Source organism: Myxocyprinus asiaticus, chromosome 46 (genome assembly GCF_019703515.2).
Source record: "Myxocyprinus asiaticus isolate MX2 ecotype Aquarium Trade chromosome 46, UBuf_Myxa_2, whole genome shotgun sequence".
Classification (NCBI taxonomy): Eukaryota; Metazoa; Chordata; class Actinopteri; order Cypriniformes; family Catostomidae; genus Myxocyprinus; species Myxocyprinus asiaticus.
In genome coordinates this window covers 18,418,904-18,431,601 of record NC_059389.1, presented here as the reverse complement: position 1 = coordinate 18,431,601, position 12,698 = coordinate 18,418,904, and the positions used below count along the sequence as shown (strand labels likewise).

The 12,698-nt window shown below is 37.3% G+C and overlaps 1 protein-coding gene across 7 annotated transcripts in view; it reads left to right on the top strand.

Annotated features, from left to right (window-relative positions):
* LOC127436336 (protection of telomeres protein 1-like) overlaps nt 1-12,698 on the top strand; it is a 65,438-nt gene that overhangs the window by 22,863 nt on the left and 29,877 nt on the right. For all 7 annotated transcript variants that reach the window (XM_051690435.1, XM_051690432.1, XM_051690431.1 and 4 more), the window contains 3 exons: nt 7,290-7,420; nt 8,558-8,851; nt 12,291-12,446. In XM_051690435.1, coding sequence (XP_051546395.1) covers nt 7,290-7,420; nt 8,558-8,851; nt 12,291-12,446 — 581 coding nt within the window. The remainder of the gene's footprint in view (nt 1-7,289; nt 7,421-8,557; nt 8,852-12,290; nt 12,447-12,698) is intronic.

The following is a 12,698-nucleotide window of genomic DNA, read 5'->3' as shown; positions in this document are numbered from 1 at the left end:
TCAGTGTAATCTCCTCCTTTTCTGTTATTCTGTGCCACGTTTGTAGATTTTTAAAATAACTTAAGCGGTAACTAATGTTTAGTATTGCACGAAAGCTTGAACCTGCATTACTTTGATTTCACAATGCACGTGAACTGATCTGAGGCTCACGCTGAGCTCATCGGCTCTGGGTGCAGTACAACACTAAAATAATCAGGAGATTTTAGAAAAGATACACAAGCAAATCAAAGTTATTCAAACCGAACCTATAGTACACTACAATTTATATGTCTGCAAGTAAACTGAATAAAATTACTTAATAAAGGAAAGAATTAAAAACTGCCGGACCTTTTGCCATTCTGTGTATATAGGTGTACAGTATAGACACAACATGAAGCAGCAATAACCTCAGCTTATTATGACCTTATTAAAGAAATAAATTGGCGTAGGACCCCATAGATAACTCTATTTTCAGAGGTGCTACTCTTTCTTGCAGGAGAGACGCGGCCAATGTGAACATCCAATGCGACCGCCCCGCTCATGGAGGATGTGTGAACTCTGCGTCACACACAGACCATGTTTATCTGTCTTTAAATTAGGGCTACAACTAACGATTATTTTGATAATCGACTAATGATTACTAAAATGATTATTCGACTATTCGGGCGATTATTGCAACGATTAATCATTAGCTCTTAACCGACTATTCCCAACATAAAAGGTTATTAAACGTGTTTGCTAACAATAAAGAGGACAAAATCATCTTTAAAAATACCTCTAAATGACATTCACTGAATTAAAGGAAACAAATACTTTTAAGTTTAATTCAGTAAATAATTAACTGCAAAAACTCCTATTGTTATCAAGTGTTTTTGTCTTGTTTTCCATTTAAAATTTCTAAAAATAATTAAAACAAGATACATTTACTTGAGAAGCAACATATAAGATATTTAGACTTGCTTTAAGAGAATTGTGAAGGATCTAAGTTTGTAGGCAATGGATGAGTCAGGAGACAGAGAAAAGTTGAGGTGAGTATTTATTTTCTCCACAAAAAAAAAAAAATGCTCTCAGTGGCCAACTCAAACAGGGCTTTTTTAGTATCTCATAGAACTGGACGTGTGCAGTCTCTGGATATAGCTGCCAGTCATTCAGACACCAGCTTCTTTTGCCACTCTCTCTCCCACTCTGACGCTCTGGCATGCCTTATAAGGTCTCCCTCTGCCATCACTATAATGAGAGACAGGTGTTAGAGTAATTACAGCCCAGTTGACGAACCTTACCGCTTTCCCTCTCCCGCAGACAGACACATGACCACGCCCCCATGCCACAAGAATGTATCTTAAATATAAGTGTATTTTGTTTATAAGTGTATTTTTCCACCTGGTTGTACTTCTGCAAGTGCAGTAAAGACAAAATATATTTATATTCAAGATCTATTCTCTAAAAGCAAATCTAAATAGCTTATATGCTGCTTCTCAGGTGAATGCATCTTTTCAAAAATATTTTTAGATATTTTAAAATATTTGTATCTTTAATATTATATTCAACATTCTCAGATAACAATTTTTTCTTCTGCAGTATAGCTGCTAAAGTAAATTTACATTGTTTTAAAGTTAAGAGTTTTAGATATTTATATTGGAAATCAAGCCAAAACAAAAACAAATCAAAAACATATTTTGTTGCAGTGTATAATGGGGCGAAGACTACCCTCTCTCACCTTTTTGTTCACTTCAATCCATCATTAACTCACAAAAAAACAAACTCTCTCTTATTAATAAAGCTGCGTATTGCCAATTTTCTTCACGATAAGAAATGCACAGTGACACATATACCATATTATGATACAATAAATCGCAAGCCATCATGTTATAATCTAGCTGCATTAAGTGCGCGTGCACGAGGGATGAGCGTCCTGCGACAGAGTGTGCATCAGCCGGGTGCAGTTTCAGTCTCTCCCCCTTAGATCAGGACACTTCGCACAGAGAAATGCCAGTTTCGGAGTTTGTAGTTACTTACATGACCTGCTTCCTTATTATTTCCTTATTAAGTTTTGCAGCTCTGCTTATTCCAAAACAAGAGTGCTTCTGTATTTACTTATTTTGTATTTTTGTATAATTCCCTCTTACTTTGCAATCCACATCACCCGAAGCTGTTTGAAAAGTTTGGAGTGTGTCTGGACTGTGAGTTGTGTAATTCTTTCTCTCCTCAATCAGGCACGAACTGCAGTGCTGCTCTCGTGTGGCATCATTAGTTTCATATGATCTCATGTTGTGTTAAATGATATCAAACGACTATTCGACGACGAACATTTTTGTCGACAGTTTTTTATTTTCAACGTTGTCGATAACGTCGACTAAATGTTTCAGCCCTACTTTAAATCACAGCCTATTGTGGATTAATAATCACATATGACCAACTCGCCATTTTTATGTTATTTTGATAAATTGAGCAGCCCTGAAGGATCGTGAAGTTAGTCTGCTGATGCGCTATTTATGAAACTTAATGGCCAAATGAAAGGACGTTAAAATCATCACGATATTCACGATACTGGTCAATTTTACATCGTCAGCAAAAGTATCTCGTTTATATTGTTAATAATCGATATATCGCCCAGCCCTAGTATGCATCCAGTCAAACTCTATAGTATCTTTGTGCATATTCATCTGTCACTTGGTTAGAGGCCCAGTTATGCAAATGAAAACATCGACAGGTTGCGTGAAATGTCCTCATCCTCGAAAATCATGAACAAGACAATGCTTATGTAAGGTAAAAGAAAATCTACCCAGACTGCATTTAATATAGATTCACTTGAATTAAGAATAAACATGATTTGTGATAATCACAATGTGTTTTGTGTGAAAAATTAAACCAACCATCGAAAACAAATTTTGTAAGCTAAACCATTTTGGGACTGTTCTAGATTGCCACTTGATGTCCAATTGGAAATCTGGGTCCTGATGCAAAAACCAGTTGTAAACCACTGTTCTGATGTGCAATTGGTCTGCTCTAATATTAGTTTTCACTGTTCATTATGGAAAATAATGTTTGTTCTTTGCGATGGGGTCATTTATATCAGTGTTTCCCAAACTTTTTTACCATAAGTATGGCCACATTACCATGAATAAGGCTCAAGTCTTCATCAACATGAACATTGTCGATGTGTATCAAATGGTAAATATAATTTATGTGAATATAGAAATATTACTTTAATATATAAATATTATTTAGGACGTTTATTCATCATCAAAAACATAACCAGGCTCAATGAGCCATGAAATGTGCAATTAGAACTGACTAATGCTGTTAATTATACAGGGCAGGGGATCTTCTAACTTGGTACATTGGGAAATATTCATTTTACAAATTTTATTTAATTAGTTTTTCATCATTTTGGTAGACAGTATGTATAAACAATTAACATTTAGGCCATTACATACATTACAGTTGAAGTCAGAAGTTTACATACACTTAGGTTTAAATCATTAAAACTCATTTTTTAACCACTCCACAGATATAATGTTAGCAAACTATAGTTTTGATAAGTCTTTTAGGACATCTACTGTGTGCATCCAAACTGTGAAGCATGGGGGTGGCAGCATCATGTTGTGCGGGTGCTTTGCTGCAGGAGGGACTGGTGCACTTCACAAAATATATGGCATCATGAGGAAGGAAAATTATGTGGAAATATTGAAGCAATATCTCAAGACATCAGCCAGGAAGTTAAAGCTTGGTCGCAAATGGGTCTTCCAAATGGACAATGACCCCAAGCATACCTCCAAAGTTGTGGCAAAATGGCTTAAGGACAACAAAGTTAAGGTATTGGAGTGGCCATCTCAAAGCCCTGACCACAATCCAATAGACAATTTGTGGGCAGAACTGAAAAAGCATGTGCGAACAAGGAGGCCTACAAACCTGACTCAGTTACACCAGTTCTGTCTGGAGGAATGGGCCAAAATTCCAGCAATCAATTGTGAGAAGCTTGTGGAAGTTTGACCCAAGTTAAACAATTTAAAGGCAATGCTACCAAATACTAACAAAGTGTATGTAAACTTTTGACCCACTGGGAATGTGATGAAAGAAATAAAAGCTGAAATAAATAATTCTCTCTACTATTATTCTGACATTTCACAAAATAAAGTCAAAATAAAGTAGTGATCCTACCTGCCCTAAGACAGGGAATGTTTTCTACGATTAAATGTCAGGAATTGTGAAAAACTGAGTTTAAATGTATTTGGCTAAGATGTAAACTTCTGACATATATTTATACTGTATATAAAATGTACACTCACCAACCACTTTATTAGATACATCTGTACACCTACTTATTCATGCGATTATCTAATCAGCCAATCATTTGGCAGCTGTGCATTGCATAAAATCATGCAGATACAGGTCAGGAGCTTCAGTTAATGTTCACATCAACCATCAGAATGGGGAAAATGTGATCTCAGTGATTTCGACTGTGGCATGATTTGTGGTGCCAGACGGGCTGGTTTGAGTATTTCTGTAACTGTTGACTTCCTTGGATTTTCACGCATAACATTCGCTAGAGTTTAATCAGAATAGTGCGAAAAACAATAAACATCAAGTGAGTGGCAGTTCTGTGGACAGAAATGCCTTGTTGATGAGAGAGGTCAACAGAGAATGGCTAGACTGGTTCGAGCTGACAGAAAGGCTACGGTAACTCAGATAACCTCTCTGTACAATTGTAGTGAGCTGAATAGCATCTCAGAATGCACAACACATACAAACCTTGAGGTGGATGGGCTACAACAGCAGAAGACCACGTTGGGCACTTTATTAAGACCATATTGTTCCTAATAAAGTTCTCAGTGTGTTTATATATAGCTCTGGAAAACATTGAGAGACCACTGCAAAATTATCAGTTTCTCTGGATGTACTATTTATAGGTATGTGTTTGAGTAAAATGAACATTTTTGTTTATTCTATATAGTTATCTTCCCCCAGATCATCACCGATCTTCCACCTGGTCATCTAATGGTTAGACGGAGACCTGGAGAGGCTTTTAAGCCACAGTGTCTTGCACCCACTGTGAAATTTGGTGGAGGATCGGTGATGATCTGAGGGTGCTTCAGCAAGGCTGAAATTGGGCAGATTCGTCTTTGTGAAAGGTGCATGAATCAAGCCACCTTCAAGGTTATCCTGGAAGAAAACTTAATTCCTTCTGCTCTGACAATGTTCCCCAACTCTTAAGGATTGTTTTTTCCCAGCAGGACAATGCTCCATGCCACACAGCAAGGTCAATCACGGTGTGGATGGAGGACCGCCGGATCCAGACCCTTTCATGGCCAGCCCAATCTCCAGACCTGAACTCAATTGCATATATAACACTGCATCTTTTTTGTTATTTTGACCAATTGTCATTTTCTGCAAATAAATGCTCTAAATAACAAAATTATTTTTGGAATTTGGGAGAAATGTTGTTTTTTCCCAGCAGGACAATGCTCCATGCCACACAACCAGGTCAATCAAGGTGTGAATGGAGGACCACCGGATCAAGACCCTGTCATGGCCAGCCCAATCTCCAGACCTGAACCCCATTGAAAACCTCTGGAATGTGATCAAGAGAAAGATGGATGGCCAAAAGCCATCAAACAAAGCTGAGCTGCTTGAATTTTTGCGCCTGGAGTGGCATAAATTCACCCAACATCAATGTGAAAGACTGGCAGAGAGCATGCTAAGACACATGAAAGCTGTGATTGAAAATCAGGGCCATTCCACCAAATATTAATTTCTGAACTCTTCCCAAGTTAAAACATTAGTAATGTGTTGTTTAAGAATAAATATGAACTTGTTTTCTTTGCATTATTCAAGGTCTGAAAACACTGCATCTTTTTTGTTATTTTGACCAGTTGACATTTTCTGCAAATAAATGCTCTAAATGACAATATTTTTATTTGGGAGAAATGTTGTCAGTACTTTGTAGAATAAAACAAAAATGTTAATTTTACTCAAACACATACCTATAAATAGTAAATCCAGAGAAACTGATAATTTTGCTGTGGTCTCATAATTTTTTCCAGAGCTGTGTATTGTCAGGCCTGTATGTTTATTGTTTACATGCAGAATCTGTACTATTTTCAAGTATTTACACTGATATGTAGAACAAATATTAAAACCGGCAGTTCCGCATTTTGTTTGGGTTGAGCGAATATTAATGAGAATGAAGTGGCACAGGTTCTTTATTATATTGTTTCTTTTTGCTGTTTTTGGTGAACAACTGACTGTAAAGAACAAAGGGTATTTAATGAGAAATTATCGATTTCTTCTTTGGACACATTACACAAGTCTAACCAAACTCAACACACAGTGAAAGGATCTCTCTTAACTTTGCATATTAACAGATCAATCTTGCGATTTTAAGAATGGATATCAAGATCGTTTAAATGAAGATCGTGATTAATTAGAAAATCTATATTTTTGCCCAGTCCTAAGTCCCTGCTATTTTTATTTTAACTTGTTTAACAAGTTCAACAAAGCAAAATCCAATTCTTTTTGCGTATCTCTTAGAACCTGCTTACGAACTCTCTGGGGTTTGCGTACAGTTTGGGAATCACTGATATACTGTACTGTATATCATCAAGTCATAGTATGCATCTCAGGAGAAGCTAACAAAAACCAATTACTTCCCAATCACTCTCTCACTGTGCATTACTGTTTTGGCTTCATGCAGTTATCTTCCTCTAAATACATACAATTCATTGATCATGCCTTAAATCATCACATGTAAGGTCAGGTAAAATGTCAAAAATCAATCCGTCACCTTCGGTGGGCTTGTTGATTTGTCAGTGTTTTGAGAAGTGGACAGAATGTAAGCACCCATTCAATTTAATCAGCGGAGGGAATTATGCATTGTTTCCAAATGGTGACCAATTGATCCTGGATCAATGCTCAATGAGGCTGCAACTCATATATACTGACATACAGATACTGTCAGTCTTGAAATGTTAAATATGGTTCAGTTGAGTAAGCAAAAATAAGAGAACCTGATATTATTTATGATTGTGCAGGTAAAATCTATGGATGTTCAAAAATAATTATACATTTTGGCAAATTCTCTGTTTTAATCAGTTTCCATTCAATAATAAATTCGAAACACTTTATGTGATAACAAAAGATTGATTCAAGTGGGGCCACATCTATCATTAGCAGGATTAAAAAGTGATGTGTTAAACCTTGTCTTTATTTGGCCAGTTGGTGTAGTTGTAAAGGGATTACTCACACTTTAAAATGTCTGTAATTCTCAGTAATGTGAGCTTTTTAGTGAGTACCTCATTATTTGTCACTAGATCACTGCTCCACACTAAAGATCACAGACCAGTCTGATGCTAAAGTAGGCTGCACCATTTTCTCCAAAAACTTGGAGGATCACCCGGTCATCTTTAAGGTTGGAGACATTATCCGACTACACAGATTCAAGGTGAGGAGATCGGCAGAATTTGCCCTGCCCTGGTCATTGTTTGCCCAGTAATCATTCTTTAGAATATTTAAAGTTGATTTGAACATATTGTTTGCTGAAAGTAATTATTAAACAGCACTACCTGACACAGTCCCAGTAAGCACACTTACACCACCAAGACGTTTGTGGGAGAGTGCATCATTTAGAAGGCATCAAGTTTTATCTTAAGGCCACATGCACAAAAATGCATTGATTTTGCTACGTTTACGCCTCTCATCCAAACTGGAGCGCCGTTTTCCTCCACCAAAAATGGAGACTTTCAAAAACACTCTCTAGTACCGCATACTTCAGAAAACAAAGATGTTAGGCCACATCCAAACTAATACAATTGCGATTTCCTAAGTCTTGTTTACAATAATCTAATAAAAACAGCCAATTTTATTTTTGTTCACAATGACAGTGATTTGCAGCAACAGAGCTATGAACAAAGTCATTAATTGTCACAGATGATTGGCTATTTGAGGCAACATAGCGAGCAGTGACTACCAATGGGAATAAAAACTGGAACTCACGTGGAGCTACATCTTGCTAAAAGATACTGTAGTTAAGTAGGAACCCCTTCTACCGTCCAGCAAACTGCCCTACAAAACCAAAATGCCGTAACTACGCTGACATTGAAACTGCAATAAAAGGCTTTTTTCGGTTGGCCATCCAATTGTGGAATAGAAAATAGTCTCACTCAGTTTTCTCTGAGTCTGTATAAAGTTGAGTCAAACCCATATGTCAAAGGACAGATCACAGTCCTCAGATCACAGATTTTGGTGGTCAGTTTGACTAAATGTGTAGCTACTGCATTTTGTCTTGCAAGGCAAGTACAATGCCCTAGCAACCTCCAACCTTTTATTGCTGTAAGTGTGAACTTTTGATCTTAAACACTGCAAAAACATTGGTTGAACGTCATTCTTCTATCCATTAGGTACCTTCTCCGCAACATATTACAGATGAGCAAATGCTCAAAATTGTATTGTGTACGTGAAAATGCACACATTAAATATATCTTGCCAGTGTAGGTGTGCTCTCTGGGGTGTGACTTTAAACATTTTTAAACTTTTAAGGCTCTGTTGTTAGCAAAATTCTTTGTCTTTTCCATCCTCCCAGACAAATACATTCAATGACTCCATTACACTCGTGAACACTTTTGGTTGGTCTACAGTGACATTCGATGGAATGATTGACAGCCCAATAGTGCCTCGTACCTCCAGCAAGTCATTTCACTTTGGAGAATCCGATAAACGTGCGGTGCAGGAGCTTCGCCAATGGGCAGCCAGCCAATTGTTGATGCCCAGTAAGCCCACTATCCCCTTGTCCTCAGTACAGCCCAGGATGTACTTCGATTTGACTTGCCAGTTGCTGGCCAAGGCCGTCATGGATAGTCGCTGTATTCTGCTAAAGGTGCTTTCTGATTCAAGTTAAATTATCTGAATGTCTACTGTTTAGGGTCGAAAGCATGGTCCTATATGATTTCTGGATTTATTTTAATAATATTTAACCATTATTTTTAATTAAAGCCATGTTAATTGTTTGATGTTTTATACAAAGAGAGTGAATATTTTACAATTAATGGCCTATTCACACCAAGAGCAAAATAAAAAAAACGAAATGAATTGCTGACAAAAGGTCACACCAAGAATTAAGTGAAAAAAACCATTTGGTCATTGACATACACATTCAAATAAGTCATACAACCCATCTGATTATATAAATTGTTTTCAATACATGATGGGGAAAAAACGTACTTTGACGTCAGATGAAATCTGTCCCAGGTGTGAATGAATTGTTCACAGCTAAGGTTGAGAAACAGTTCCATTTAAAAAAAAAAAAAAAAAAAGTACCAGAACCAAAATACTTACATTACCTTCAGTTTTGTTAACGGTTCTTAAATGTGCCTTTTTCTGCCGATGCGGACGCAACACCATCAGGGCTCCAGCCAAAAAAATTACTTAGGAGCCATTGGCTCCTAAACTGAAACATTAAGGAGCCAAATGGCTGTTTTTAGTCGGCAAATCACAGAATTAGAGATAGAAAGATAGCTGATAACCCATTAATCTGGGGTTTAATAAACAGTATATATAGTTTTGTCTCGTAAATGTTCACACCCATTTCATAATTTATACAAATATAAGAGGTAAGATTTTTCCGATCTTCAGAATCTACATTACAGATATTTACAGAAAGTGTAGTATGCATATAGTAGTGTGTTGCCTTCTTGAGCATCAATTAATGTTGTGTACAAGTCCCTCAATTGTCTTAAGTGTCAAAAGCTTGATCTCATATATATATATATATATATATATATATATATATATATATATATATATATATATATATATATATACAGTTGTGCTCAAAATTTGCATACCCTTGGAGAATTGGTAATATATGTACCATTTCTAAAGAAAACATGAGTGAGTAGGCAAAACACATTTTGAATGGCACAATCATAAAAAAAAAAAATGGCAACAAAGAAAAAAAATGAAATTACCCGTTCAAAATTCTTCATACCCTTAGTTCTTAATACTGTGTATTGCCCCCTTTAGCATCAATGACAGCGTGCAGTCTTTTGTAATAGTTGTCTATGAGGCCCCAAATTCTTGCAGGTGGTATAGCTGCCCATTCGTCTTGGTAAAATGCCTCCAGGTCATGCAAAGTCTTTGGTCGTCTTGCATGAACCGCATGTTTGAGATCTCCCCAGAGTGGCTCTATGATATTAAGGTCAGGAGACTGTGATGGCCACTCCAGAACCTTCACCTTTTTCTGCTGTAACCACTGGAGGGTCAACTTTGCCTTGTGCTTAGGGTCATTGTCATGCTGGAAAGTCCAAGAGCGTCCCATGCGCAGCTTTCGTGCAGAAGAATGCAAATTGTCTGCCAGTATTTTCTGATAACATGCTGCATTAATCTTGCCATCAATTTTCACAAGATTCCCCGTGCCTTTAGAGCTCACACCCCCTCCAAAACATCAGTGAGCCACCACCATGCTTCACAGTGGGGATGGTATTCTTTTCACTATAGGCCTTGTTGACCCCTCTCCAAACATAGCGCTTATGGTTGTGACCATAAAGCTCTATTTTGGTCTCGTCACTCCAAATTACAGTGTGCTAGAAGCTGTGAGGTGTGTCAAAGTGTTGTCATTTGTGGCATTGGCAAAGTAAAGGCTTCTTTCTGGCAACTCGACCATGCAGCTCATTTTTGTTCCGGTATCGTCGTATTGTGCTCCTTGAAACAACCACACTGTCTTTTTCCAGAGCAGCCTGTATTTCTCCTGAGGTTACCTGTGGGTTTTTCTTTGTATCCCGAACAATTCTTCTGGCAGTTGTGGCTGAAATCTTTCTTGGTCTACCTGCCCTTGGCTTGGTATCAAGAGATCCCCGAATTTTCCACTTCTTAATAAGTGATTGAACAGTTCTGACTGGCATTTTCAAGGCATTGGATATCTTTTTATATCATTTTCCATCTTTATAAAGTTCCATTACCTTGTTACGCAGGTCTTTTGACAGTTCTTTTCTGTTCCCCATGGCTCAGTATCTAGCCTGCTCAGTGCATCCACGTGAGAGCTAACAAACTCATTGACTATTTATACACAACATTAATTGCAATTTAAAAAGCCACAGGTGTGGGAAATTAACCTTTAATTGCCATTTAAACCTGTGTGTGTCACCTTGTGTGTCTGTAACAAGGCCAAACATTCAGGGGTATGTAAACTTTTGATCAGGGCCATTTGGGTGATTTCTGTTATCATTATGATTTAAAAAGGAGCCAAACAACTATGTGATGATAAATGGCTTCATATGATCACTGTCCTTAAATAAAAGACAGTTTTTTTGCATGATCAGTCCTATTTTCAAAAACCTTTGAGCACAACTGTATGTATGTGTGTATATATACTGTATATATATATATATATATATATATATATATATATATATATATATATATATATATATATATATATATAGTATTGCCTTAGTCTTTCTTTACTGTTACCGGATGAGACAGAGACTACAAGAGTGCAAATTGAATGAAATCCCATATGCAGTTTATTGTGCTACTCCAATCCCAATCAATAATTACCAGAAGAAAAAACAAACTGGTACACAATACATGATTTTTAATTATAAAGAAGCCCAAAATACACATGGATCTCTTATTTTGAAATGTCTGCACTCTCAATTGTGTCAAACTTCTTACCTGAGCTCCTGAGTTCAAATCCTTAGTTCTTTTCGGGTGATTCATGAAAAAGATCCGGTTCAAAAGAGTCATTTGTTCACGACACTCTCGTGCTGGGTTTGTTGTTACATGCGGTGCAGCGAGCTCATCAGAAACAGAGTGGGTGAAAAGTGGTGGAGACACACTGGAGCGCACTTTAAAGATGTATTCAATAACTCACAAGATAATATCTGACAAAACCGCATATGAACACACACAACCCTTCTGTCGCCAATGGCGACTAGATTTTAAATTATTGTCGCAATCAATTATTTTTGGTCGCATTTGCGACTAGTTTAGTTGCAGTCTGAAGCCCTGATCATGCTAAAATTGTTTCATGCTACTACTCAGCAGCACCTCTGCAACGCTGCTGTTGAATTGGCTGCTGAGGGCAGTATATCCACTAAGAATTGCGTTTTTATTTCGCATATTTCTTCTTCAAATGTACTAATGGAACCGTTAACGAACTGGAATCGTTAAATTCCATGCAATTCCTATTCACGGTACATATTTGCAGTGCATATTCACTCGCTGTGTGAATAGGCCTTAATACAAATGTTGTTCTTAGATCCCAAAATGAATCTCAAATCCATTTTGTAAAATGTATGATTACCCACTGTGATCAGGTGTGGGACGGGACTAAGTGTGAACATCCACTTCTGAAGGTTGCTGTTGCACCTGACACATTAGAAGGAGAATCCACTGTCGCTAAAGACAGGATGAACTTGACAGCCAACATTCTGGTCTACGACAATCACATGGCAGTAGCTCGAGGCTTAAAGGTGAGTGTTACTGCAGTAGATGTATAGAGGTTACTGTGTTTTCACCAAGTAGCATGTTACTGGAACAACATCATTATTAGTTCTGGAGCAACATTTGTATCAACCAATCTGATTTTAGGGTTAGAACTTAGATTTAAGGTTAATGTTAGGTTTAGACGTAAGGCCCAGGTATTCTTCCTTTTTTTGCATTACAGATCAAATCGCACCCGGTCGACCGCGATGCCTTTCAAAGTATAGTCTTTTGATCGTGAG